This window comes from Leucopleurus acutus (assembly GCF_964270905.1).
Source record: "Leucopleurus acutus genome assembly, chromosome: 7".
In the NCBI taxonomy this organism is placed as follows: Eukaryota; Metazoa; Chordata; class Mammalia; order Artiodactyla; family Delphinidae; genus Leucopleurus; species Leucopleurus acutus.
This window is the reverse complement of record NC_139150.1, coordinates 6,438,958-6,451,058: the sequence shown is the minus strand read 5'-3', so window position 1 is coordinate 6,451,058 and position 12,101 is coordinate 6,438,958. Positions and strand designations below refer to the sequence as shown.

At 51.4% G+C, this 12,101-nt stretch overlaps 1 protein-coding gene across 2 annotated transcripts; it reads right to left on the bottom strand.

Moving 5' to 3' along the window:
- Nucleotides 1–1,094: 1,094 nt before the first annotated feature.
- TOR1A (torsin family 1 member A) lies at nucleotides 1,095–11,314 on the bottom strand. Of its 2 annotated transcripts, XM_082843493.1 has the most exons (5): nucleotides 11,095–11,314; nucleotides 10,177–10,442; nucleotides 7,784–7,959; nucleotides 7,556–7,683; nucleotides 1,095–2,863 (listed from the first exon to the last, which is right to left on the bottom strand). In XM_082843493.1, exons 1-5 carry the CDS (start codon nucleotides 11,273–11,275, stop codon nucleotides 2,613–2,615), a joined length of 1,002 nt encoding a protein of 333 aa, XP_082699619.1. In that variant the 5' UTR covers nucleotides 11,276–11,314; the 3' UTR covers nucleotides 1,095–2,612. The 2 variants fall into 2 exon arrangements, with proteins under 2 accessions (XP_082699619.1, XP_082699618.1); XM_082843492.1 differs by lacking the exon at nucleotides 1,095–2,863 and having other exon boundaries at nucleotides 6,997–7,683.
- Between the last annotated feature and the right edge of the window lie 787 nt (nucleotides 11,315–12,101).

Here is a 12,101-nt window from a genome sequence, read left to right as displayed (position 1 = left end):
CCTAACAAATATATTCTCCTAAAATTAACATAGGAAGGAAACTGAGGCACTCAAACGTGACTCACAGCTGCCATTCTGAACCTGAGCAAGGCCGAGCTCAGACCAGGAAACCTACTTGCCTGGTCTTGCCTGCCCTGAAGCGGTAAACAATGAAATCCTTGTTATGTTAACCAGATTTCAGCTTAATCCCTTAACCTGGGCTCTTATTTTTGACAGTGATTTGTTAACACCAACTCTTCCCAGGACTGAGGATGGAGCCCTTTCTAGAAAGCTGAGACCCTCCTCTCCATCACGTCACCCACTCCCGTAATTTCCCAGTTGGAGGTGATCATCCCATGAGGCTGCCCTTCTCCATCTGGGTCTCAGGCTAATGTCTCTTCTGCTTCACCCCGTGCTGCCTCATCTCAAAGACTGAACTTTCCAAGGGGCGTCAGGGGACCCCTGTGTTCCCTACTTAGGGACTCCCAGGTGCTGGGGCTGCCATTTCCAGATGAATGGTTAGCCCTAATCCCGGGCCGTGACAACAGGCCAGCTTCAGGTCAACATCAAGCACCTTCCCACGTTCAGTGCTGCCTTAGGGGGCCTGGGCGGGTGGGTAGCCATGAGGCAGAGGGGTCCAACCCGTCTTCTGTGCCTGCTAATAACTGCCCCTGCAAGCACTGTGCAGACGCTCATATCCCACAGCAGCCCTCGTAGGCACATAGGTGTGTTGCACAAAACAAGGCGTGTTTACGTTCCGACACTGCTCTGTACTCCTGCCCGGCTTCTCAGCGGGAGGTATGTCTGTAGACTTGAATGAACTCCACAGCTGAGTGTCGGGAGCTCCAGGGCCCCCCTTGACGGAGTGTGACCCCATGGGCAGCTGAGCAAGGAGCCGGAGCTGCCAAGGTCCTCGGAGTCCGTGTCACACTCCCCTCCATTCCAGCCTGGGTTGCACAGTTAGGTCTAAATTCACAGCTTAGGGACCTCCCTGGTGGTGCACTGGTTAAGACTCCACCTGCCAACGCAGGGGACACGGGTTTGAGCCCTGGTCCGGGAAGATCCCACATGCTGCGGAGCAACTAAGCCCATGCGCCACAGCTACTAAGCCTGTGCTCTAGAGCCTGCGAGCCACAACTACTGAGCCTGTGTGCCACAACTACTGAAGTCCACACACCTAGAGTCTGTGTTCCACAACAAGAAAAGCCACCGCAATGAGAAGCCCACGCACTGCAATGAAGACCCAATGCAGCCAAAAGTATAAAAAAAAAAAATTTTTAATTAAAAACAAAAGCAAGTCACATGAATGTTTAAAAATAAATAAATGAATAAATAAATAAATTTTATTTAAAAAGAATCTGCCTACCAACGCAGGGGACACAGGCTCGAGCCCTGGTCCGGGAAGATCCCACATGTTGCAAAGCAACTAAGCCCGTGTGCCACAACTACTGAGCCTGCGCTCTGGAGCCTGCGAGCCACAACTTCTGAGCCCGAGTGCCACAACTACTGAAGCCCACATACCTAGAGCCCGTGCTTCACAACAAAGAGAACCACAATGAGAAGCCTGCACACCACAACGACGAGTAGCCCCCGCTCGCTGCAACTAGAGAAAGCCTGCACACAGCAACGAAGACCCAATGTGGCCAAAAAAAAAATTTTTTAAATTAAAAAAAAATGTATTCACAAATCATACACAATTTTATTGTAAAATGGTAGCTGTTTGTATTAATAAATAAAAACACTGTTCTCAGCATCCTGGGGGGCAGCTGAGCTTTCCTAGAGGTTTGGGGAGTTCTGATAAAACAATGAAAATTAGTAATCAGTGAGGAAGGTTTTAAGAAAATATGGCAAAACCTGGTACAGAGCGTGTGGCTCATTTAGGAATGGAAAGCAGAGAAGGGCCTTTGCAAAGCTGACTGACCGGCCACTGACAAGCTGCAGATGCTTTTCTTTCGAGGAAATTCTGTTTCTAACAAATTGTTCACGATGTTACTAAGATCATTCCCACAGTTCACAATGCTACTGTGATGAAAATTCTTGGGGAGGACATTTAGGTCTTGTCTGTGATGGGCCTGAGTGTGTCCCCTTACATACTTGTCCTTCTATAAACACTTACTGCCCTTGCGATGGTCATCCTGGGACAGATCGGCTCGCTGCTAGAGCCTCCGTCCCCAGTACAGTGACACCATCCTACAGAAGACAGGCTGAGGACTCAGGCTTTTTAGAAGTAAAGACATCACAGTGTATGTTGTAATGACAGGAACTTAAAAACACACAAAGCCAACAACTTAAGAGTCTGAAAAGTTTCTTCATAATGTTAAAAACCATTTTAAATAAAATTATCACATTTTCAGTAAAACTGATTCATCCCTCCTTGAAACAGAAACACATGAAATTAAAACATGATTTTTACAAAACCATGAGGCCTGGCACAGGTGGGCTGGGGGCTGGCTGCTCCCGCTTCTGCAGGCTCTGGGGCTGTTTCCACCTGTCATGCATCACCGACGGCCCACAGGCCCTGCCTGATGAAAATAACGCCCAGGAAAATGCCTGTCCTGTCACACCGGAATAATTCATTTTACTCCTCTTCGGGGACCAGAGCGGGGATGCGGGAAGCGACATCTCTGGTGCCGTCAGTCATCGTAGTAATAATCTAACTTGGTGAACACAGTTTTGCAGCCTTTGTCAGAGAAAACTCTCTCCTCTTTGGGGAAAAATGTCATCTCCTCGGCCACTCTGCTTACAATGTCCTCGTCAACTTCGTAGCCTCGGGTCTGCATTTCGACCCGGATGCACATTTTTAGGTGTTTATATTCCAGGGGGAGGAAGGGAACAAAATAATCAATGAGATTTCGGTCAATTAAGCTGCTGTGCCAGAAGCCACCTGGGGAAAAGAAAAAGGTGCTGTTCATCCATTGTCCACCCACCCGTCCACCTGTCCACACACATCTGCTGGGTGTCAGCCATGAGGTGGAGCCCCGCACCTGCTCTCATGGGGCTCACGGCCTAACGAGCAGACTAGCCAGTGAGCTCACCCAGGGCAACCACGAGGGGTGATGCTCCTGTGAGAGCCAAGGGCAGGGTGATGCTGCAGTGGGCAGCCTCTGCCCACTGAGGCAGAGGGAGGAAGTGGGAGGCCTCTTGAGGTGTGACCGCTAAGATCTCAGGCAGGTACCCTTCCTATGCATTTATTAAAATTTTTAGATATGAAAAAAAAAAAAAGGATCTGAAGTGGGAAAGGGGCTCACCACCCACCCTGGAACAAGCAAGCAGGCAGGCTGAGTAGGAAAGGGAGCAGGTTCACAGAAAGTGAAAGGTGAGAAGAGTCCCCAGGGAAGGACCAGCACTCTGGAATCTTGGAAATTTGCGACTGGCTGGGGTTCCGGCAGCTGGGACTAGCAACAGGGTAGAGACCCACCGCGGCTGCCGGCATGTCCCAACCCTCCAGAGTGTTTGCGGGACCAAAAGCTAGAATCCTCAGTAACGTGTGAAGACAGCGCTCTGTTATGGCCACAGGGCTTGCACTTTCCCTGGATGAGGCCTGTCTCTGCCCAGTCTCAGGTCCTCTGAGATTCCCGGCCTCTTGACCCTCCCACTTCCCCTTCGGAGACGACGCAGCACCCATTGGACCACACTCAGCGTTTCTTCATGAGGACGGTTTCCCTTCCGCCTTGCCGCTTCACCTCTGTCCCTTAACCCTGGTCTGCCTCTGACACCAAGTCCATCCTGTATTTTCCCCCCACACCACCAAGCGGTTCTCTGAGCCCACCTGCTTTCAGCTCAATTCTGACACTCTCTACCTGGAGACTCCGTCAGATCCCACAGGTTAAGGACGCAGCCCCACAAGACCGTCCCCTCCTTCAGCCACCAACCAAAAGTTCGGGTTGTCACCTGTGCTTCTGAGGTTCCAATGACCCCCTCCGTGGGTTCAATTAATTTGCTAGAGCAGCTCACAGAAACTCAGAGAAACATTTTCTTACTAGATTACCGGTTGATTATAAAAGGATATAACTCAGAAACAGCCAGCTGGAAGAGATGCACAGGGCAAAGTATGTGGGAAGGGGCGTGACCCGTCCATGACCTCTGAGCGCATCACTCGCCCCAGCTCTCCACATGCTCACCAACCTGGAAGCTCTCCAAACCCTGTCCTTTAGGGGTTTTATGGAAAATTCTTTACATAGGCACGGTTGATTAAATCACTGGCCATTGGCGACTGATTCAACCTTCAGCCCCTCTTCCCTCCTGGGAGGGCTACAAGGGCTGGAGACTGCAAGTTCCAACCCTCCAATCAAGGGCTGGTTCCCCTGGAAGCCACCCCCCACCCTGGTATTTTCCAAAAGTCACCTTATTAACACAAACTCTGATGTGGTTGAAAGGGGTTTGCTAGGAATAGCAAAGACACCATTATGGCTCTCATCACTTTGAAACTCCATGGGTGTTAGGAGCTCTGTGCCAGAAAACGCGGATGAAGACCAAATACACTTTTCTTACCATCAATCACATCTGGAGTTTATTCTTTTCTTGCCCAACGGTGCTTTGCACACAACTGGTGCTCAATAAACATCTGACTGCCTGGAGGCGGTGGGGTCTGCGGCCGTGGGAAAGCCGCACACGGAGCGCCAAGCAGCAGCGGAGCAGCGGCGAGCTGGATGGCCCTGGCCAGCTCGTTGCCGGCAGGCCTGCCCTGTGCCGGGTGCGCCGGAGGCCCGAGGCAGGGGAGGGAGCAGAGCCAGGCAGACGTGGACTGGCCACCCAGTAAACAGACGATCCCGGGTAGTGCCGGGGCCTGTGAGCACTGAGCTGGGGCCATCAGGCAAGGAGAGCAGAAAGCTAATCGGCCAGGGAGTCAGGACGACAAGGACCCGCCACACAGAGGCCCCGAAGGGTGCTCAGGTGGACCGAGTGACTTTACAAACCACCAACCGACCAGCGAGCGACCACTCCGCAGTCTGCACCCTCAGCCTGACCCCCCGCCCCGGAACTGCACTGGAACGTCAGCCGCCTGCTCTGCATCTCTGCCTTCAGACGAGTCATCCCTTGCCGGACGCGCCCCTCTTCATCTCCCACGCTCTCTGCAAACCTCCTCCCCCTGCAGGTCGTCCCCTAAACGGCAGTGCCACCCTGCCAAGTGCTCAGGCCAGATTCTCGATTCGTCTCTCTCATTCCCACACACAGTCCCTTAGGAAATCTTATTGTTTCCACCTTCAAAATACATCCCAGTCAGACCCTGTCCCACCTCCCCCACGGCTGCCACACTGGGCTGAGCCGCCAGCATCTCCCCCCAGGTTGTAGCAGCCACTCCTCGCTGGCCTCCCCGTCCCTGCTGCCTTCAGTCTGTTCTCCACCCGGCAGCCAGGTGGTCCTGTTAAAACTAGGTCCAATCAGGGAACTGTCTGTCAAAACCCTCCAGGGGCTCTGTCTTCCAGTTGGAGCCAAGCCCAAGGCCCTCCTGTGGTTCCCCAGGCCTTCCACAATCTGCACCCCACCCCAAGCTCCACCTCTCATCTGACCTCCTGTCCCCTGCGTTCATCCTGGCCTAGGCACACTCCTGCCTCAGGGCTCTCGCGTGTGCTGTTCCCTCCCATGGAATGCTTTTCCCTCCCGTGTCCACATGGCTCCCTCACTCCTTAGGTCAGTCCAGATGTCACCCTCACAGTAAGCCTTCCCTGACCACTGTATTTAAAACTGCAGGGACTTCTGTGGTGGCGCAGTGGTTAAGAATCTGCCTGTCAGTGCAGGGGACACAGGTTCGACCCCTGGTCTGGGAAGATCCCACATGCCATGGAGCCAGTAAGCCCATGCGCTACAACTACTGAGCCTGCGCTCTAGAGCCCGCGAGCCACAACTACTGAAGCCCACGCGCCAAAACTTACTGAAGTCCACGCGCCTAGAGCCCATGCTCTGCAACAAGAGAAGCCACCGCAGTGAGAAGCCCGCGCACCACAACGAAGAGTAGCCCCCGCTCACCGCAACTAGAGAAAGCCTGTGCATAGCAACGAAGACCCAACACAGTCAAAGATTAATTAATTAATTTTAAAAATGTAAAAATAAATAAAACTGCAGCTCACCCCCGTCCCACACCCCCCAACCCCTATTTATTGGTTTACTTTTTCCCTATTGTGGGAAAAGGGGAAGATAAATCTCTACCTCTGTGTAGACATGGGTCCCAGCATCTGACACGTTTCCTTACTTGTTATCATTAGGATAGAGAGTAAGGATTTCTGTTTTGGCTCACTGCTGTGTCCCCAGTTCTTGGACCAGTGCCTGACACCTAGTAGGTGCTCAACAAATACGTTGAGTGAACGAATGAAAGAGTTCAGCCATCTGCCTAAGGCCGGAGTCAGGATGTGGCTGAGCCAGGCCTGCCCAGGTCCGAAGCTCATCCTCTGGAACCCTCTGGAACCTGCAGCGTGGGTTCTAGGCCAGAACCACTTGCTGTGGTATTCCGGGGCTGGGACTTCTACTGTATGTGTTCATACTTCTGGCATGCCAAGAATCTACTCAACATACTACAAAATATTTTGTCTTTCACCGTTAACATTCCACTTGCATGAATTGACATAAAATACCCCATTACTGTTCATGTAACTCGGAAGTGCTATGAATTTCTCGGCGAGTCTGTTTCAGAGGAGACCTTCTGATTTACAATTTCAGGAACGAACCTGAGCAAATGGTAGCAATCAACCCACAGGGCTCACGGATCTGACCCAGTGAGTGAGTCTCCAACATGCTGTCTTTCCACATCCAAGGGTTCAAGGCCAAAAGTGAATGTGTCAGGTCACTGGCAAAGCAATGAGCTTGGTAGCGAAAGCTCACGCTCTGGAATAGAGACACCTAGTAGGCTGTGTGTCCTTGGGCAAGGGGCTCTCTCTCTCTGAGCCTCAGTTTCCTCATCTGTAAAATGAGGACAATAATAGTTTCTACCCCAGGAGGGTATTATGGAGATTAAAGGAAACATGCAGGTAGAGAGTTTCACACAGTGCCCAGTACAGAACAGGGGCCCAACCACTGCTTGGCTGTCACTCTCGGGCACAGACCCTCAGGGTTCTAGGTTAATGTGCAGAGAGAAAGGGACCTAACGGGCCCATTTCCTCCATCAGAGGCTCCCCAGCAGCCTTCCTTGTTCCACCACCCGCTTTTACAAGGGAAAATGATTTGGCTGAAAAAACCAGGAAACGAATTTTCAAGATCTTGATGATCAACAATGTCCCTGTTCCTTTAAAACAGCATCTCCCAAACTTGTGTATGTGCAAAAGTCACCTGGAGTTTGTTAACACAGATTCCCTCAGGAATTTGGACTCAGTAGGCCTGGGGAAGGGACTGAGAATTGGTATTTCTAACCAGCCCCCAGGTGATGGTGAGGTCGTCAATTTAAAACTTAGGGGCGCGGGATCATGAAGCAGGCGGATGTTGTGCTGGGAATGGATGGCCTCGCTTACTGTTGTTTTTTTTTTTTTTGGCCGCACTGCACTGCATGTGGGGTCTTGGTTCCCCAACCAGGGATCGAACCCACGGCCTCTGCATTGGAAGTACGGAGTCTTAACCACTGGACCCCCAGGGAAGTCCGCCCACTTACTGTTCTTGTTATTGAAGGCCGACACAGACAAGGCATGCTCCATATCTCTGAGCTTGATCTCTTCCCTCTGCTTTCCACTTCTCCAGAAATCTAAAGCCACGTCTGTGATCCTTTCTGCTCCAGCATTGCTGCAAAAGAATTCTAGTGAATAAGGACTGGTGTTTTTCCCCCGAAGCCCCCAGGCTGGGGCTCAGAGCTCTTCAAACCATGTCCCAGCCCTGACTTTACCTGAGAAATATGAAGATGGCTTTCTGATAGGAGACCCCATCCAAGTTGTCATAATAGTCTAGGTAAGGCTTGATGGCATCTATGAGGCCAGCATGCATCTTGTCCATCTCATCAAATATGAAGACGGACCTCGCACAGGCACTCACGTTGCCGCGGATCCACGACTGTAACTGATCCTGAGTGACAAGGGGGAAGAGCCAATACAGACGCTCAGAAGTGCGAGTGACACCACCAAAGTGAGCATTATTAACGCTACAAATGCCTCTACAAAGGCTGCATTTACGGACTGCTTCCTGTGTGCTCCCCACTGTGCTAAGAACTTTATATAAGCTCTTTTGTTTCTCACCACAACGCCACATGGTGGGCGTTATCATACCCATTGTACAGATGAGGAAATTGAAGCACAGAGAGCATAGTCAACTGAGATTACAAAATTTGCCCAAGATTACAAAATTAGTATGAGACAGAGCTAAGATCTGAATCCCACCCTGCCTGATTCCAAGGCCCCACACTCTGATTGTAATTCTTGTCCTGCAACATGTCACGTCGATGCTGTGTCACTGAGTTGCTGGGCCTTTGTCATCAAAATGGCAATGTTAATACGTATCCTGTGTACACCACCTTCTTGGAAGAAGGCAGAGACCAAGTAACCTCTTTTCTCATTCAGTCCTTAGATCAGCCTGGAGAAGGGGCTCTAACTTTCCAATGGGGGAAGTGAGGAGAACTCCAGAGCACACACCCTTGGGGATGACTGTGGTGAGGCAACACTCTTGAGTTTCTGGAACAATGCCTGGAGGCTGCTGAAATAAATTTGCTTAAGTGGAACACTCCCTAAGAACATATTTAGGTACTCCTTATATTAAACAATCAAGATAAGAAAGAGAAAGGACTCTTTACATCAGAAATTTGAACTATGGTTCTATACAGTTCTTTCCCAGATGTAAGGAGAAAGAATTAGCTATCTGTTTCTGAGGAAAAATCTGTAAGTTACAATGACTTGACTTCTTATGATTTGGCGTTTTGCTTGGCTACTCGGACCATGGTTACAATGTTCCATGGGTACATATTTAACTTAGGCAGTAACTCTGCTCTGTAGGTATGGACTAACCTCTATTTACAGAACGAGAACCTTAGGGGAGCTGAAGTGACTTGCCCGAGTCCACAAAGCGAACCACCTTTTTTTTTTTTCTTGCGGTACGCGGGCCTCTCACTGGTGTGGCCTCTCCCGTTGCGGAGCACAGGCTCTGGACGCGCAGGCTCAGCGGCCATGGCTCACGGGCCCAGCTGCTCCGCGGCATGTGGGATCCTCCTGGACCGGGGCACGAACCCATGTCCTCCGCATCGGCAGGCGGACTCCCAACCACTGCGCCACCAGGGAAGCCCCGCGAACCACCTTTTAAACAAGGATTCCTTCATGTCTGGCAGGCTCCAGCAACCAAGGTCTTCCCGTTCTGCTTCTCCCACTTACAGACAACAACAGAGAACATGTATCGAGCACTCACTACAGGTAAGATGCTGTTCTAGGCACTGTTCATACAGTGTTTTATTGTGACCTTCCAAAACCCATCAAAGTAGTTGCTACTGTGTTCCCTATTTCACAGATGAGGAAACTGAGGTGTAGAGAGGTTAAGTAACTTGCTCAAAGTCACACAGCTATTAAACAGTGAAGACAGAATGCTAACTAGGATGACTAACTCATCTCTATTTGCCTGGAACTTTCTCAGTTGTAGCACTGAAAGTCCCACATCCCAGAAACTCCTGGACAGTCGGTGACCCTGATGCTCTCCCAAGCCAAAGGGAAAAATGTGTTCGCACAAGTGAGGATTAAAAAAGGCAACAGTTAACATTGATTTGAACGCTTATGTGCCAGGCATCACGTTACATACTTGACACACAGAGCTCAAGAAATCCTCACAACTGCCATTTGACAGACGAAGAACCTGAGTCTCAGGGAGGTCTTGTGACCTTCCCACAATTACACAGCTGTAAGGAGCCTTAGGGCTCAAATCCAGGTGTGCCTGCCAACAAAGCCAGACTGTTAAATAGGGAGTTAAACCGTAAAAGCAAACTTAGGCCTCCCTAGAAACATTTCCTCTTTTATAAAACATGTCAGATTTGACAATCTTTAAACTGGATTTGATTATGTCCATCTCTCAAATCCTATGACCCCACTTACTATCACACTGAGCCTGTTTTCAGAAACCACCATGAGCTTTGATGGTATAATTGTTTCCTGCATCTCCAACCCTCTGTAAGTTCCACACTTTTCAAAGGGGAACTGATGCATTTTCAGGGCTCACTCATTTCAACACGGAATTTCCAAATCCCGTTCCCCAACAAAGAAACCCCAAACCCAGCATCACCCAGGAAGGATCCCGAAATTTGGCCCTTGCCTTATACAGGGTGATGTCGGAGATGTGAGGGAAGTGCAGTGTGGCCACAAACAGGTGGACGTAGTCACTGTTCAGACCACCCTCGTAAATATTCTCTGCGATGATCTTGCTGACAAAATTTTTGCCGGTGCCCGTCCACCCGTGTAGGGAGAGGGTTAGAGGTTTCTTGGGCTTCGGGTTGCTTATGAAGCCAGACAGAGCATTTAAGATGACTTTCTTTGCAAGATGCTGTCCAAAGAGCTTGCTGTCCAGATCCTTCTGCAGCGCTGGGAAAAACAAAGCTAGTCAGGCGGGGAGGAGGGGGACACACGTGGCAAAATGCAGCCCAGTTTACAGGCTCATGTGAAAGCCAGCAAAGCCCGCTAAGCTCTTCAAGCGTCTAGTGAGACGCGGATGTACGTAAGCACTTGGCCCAGGTGACCGGCGGGTCCAGCAGGCCCTCTGTCTGCTAGTCCTGCCCGTTCCCGAGCCCTCCTTCCTGAAGAGACCCTTGGCTCCAGTGCCTCCGCCACCAGCGTGAGCCCCTCATCCCCGCTCGGTCCCTCCCACCCCACGCCGGGCAGGAAAAGGGCGGCGGTTCGGCCCCCACTGCTCCGCGCCGGAAGAGTCCCCACCAGCCTTCCCGTCTCCGGCGAGGAAGGAGTAAAAACTCTCTGGAGTTAGTTTCCAATCGTCCACACTCCCAGTTTCTGAGCGAAGGTGCCCAAACAGCAGCTGGCCTCCGCAGCTCTCCGACCAAAGTCCGGTCTGCCTGTGGCCGTGGCCCAGGAGCCAGGCCCCATCCCGCACTCCGGTTCCGGGTCCAGCCCCCGCCGGCCTCAGCGCTGCCCGGGCTTCCGGGCCTCCTGGACCCCAGCCTCTGACCCCCGCCCCAGCCCTAGCACCAGCCCCCAGCCCCCAGCCCCTTCCCCATCCTACCGTCCCGGCTGAGGCTCTGCTTCTGGCTGCAGCACTCGGCGAACAGGCAGTAGAGGCGCGGGTAGGAGATGTAGCCGGTGAGGACGCCGGCCAGGGCCAGTGTCAGGCTGATGGGCTCCACCGCCCGCACCGCCAACGGCGCCAGCAGCACCAGGCCCAGTGCGGCCCGGCCCAGCTTCATGCCCGGACCCGCGCCGTCCCGCGCGTTCTCACGCCTACCGCAGACCGGCGCTACCGCCAGACTGCACTTCCGGTCCCTCCCGCCGGGGTCCCTATCTTTGTAGCGGGCGGACCTCCTCCGACGCCGGCGGCCGCCATCTTTGTGCGGGGCACGGCCCTTGCCTGCTTTGGGCGCTGGGGCCGCTGGAGGGGCCAATTCTGTTTTCAATAAAACATTTTTGGGAACAGTTTTACATTTATAGAAAAGTTGACAGGACAGTACAGAGAGGTTCCTTATTACCACACCTCCGCCCGCACAGTTTCCCCTATTATTAACATCTTACATTAGTATGTTACATTTGTTAAAATTAATGAACTTATATCGCTAGATTGTAACTAACTAAAGTTTCTTCATATTTCCTTAGGTTTTACCTAACGTCCTATTTGTGATCCGGGATCCCATCCAAGATACCACATTATATTTAGTTGTCATGTCTCCTTAGCTCCCCTGGGCTGTGGCTGTTTCTCAAACTTTCCTTGGCTTTGATGACCTTGAGAGTTTGGGGGGAGTACTGGTCAAATCTTCTGTAGGATCCCCAACTACTGGAATTTGTCTGATGCTTTCCTTATGATTAGACTGGAGTTACGGGTTTTGGGGAGGAATATACTTTACAGAGATAAAGTGCTATCAAAGGAACATACAGTCAACATGATTTATGACTGTTGATGCTGACCTTCATCACCTGGATAAGGTAGTGCTGGTCGGGTCTCTCCCAGGTAACGATACTTCCACTCATTCATTCATAATTTTGAGGATCGCCTATGGACTCGATCCTGGGGATTCAAGA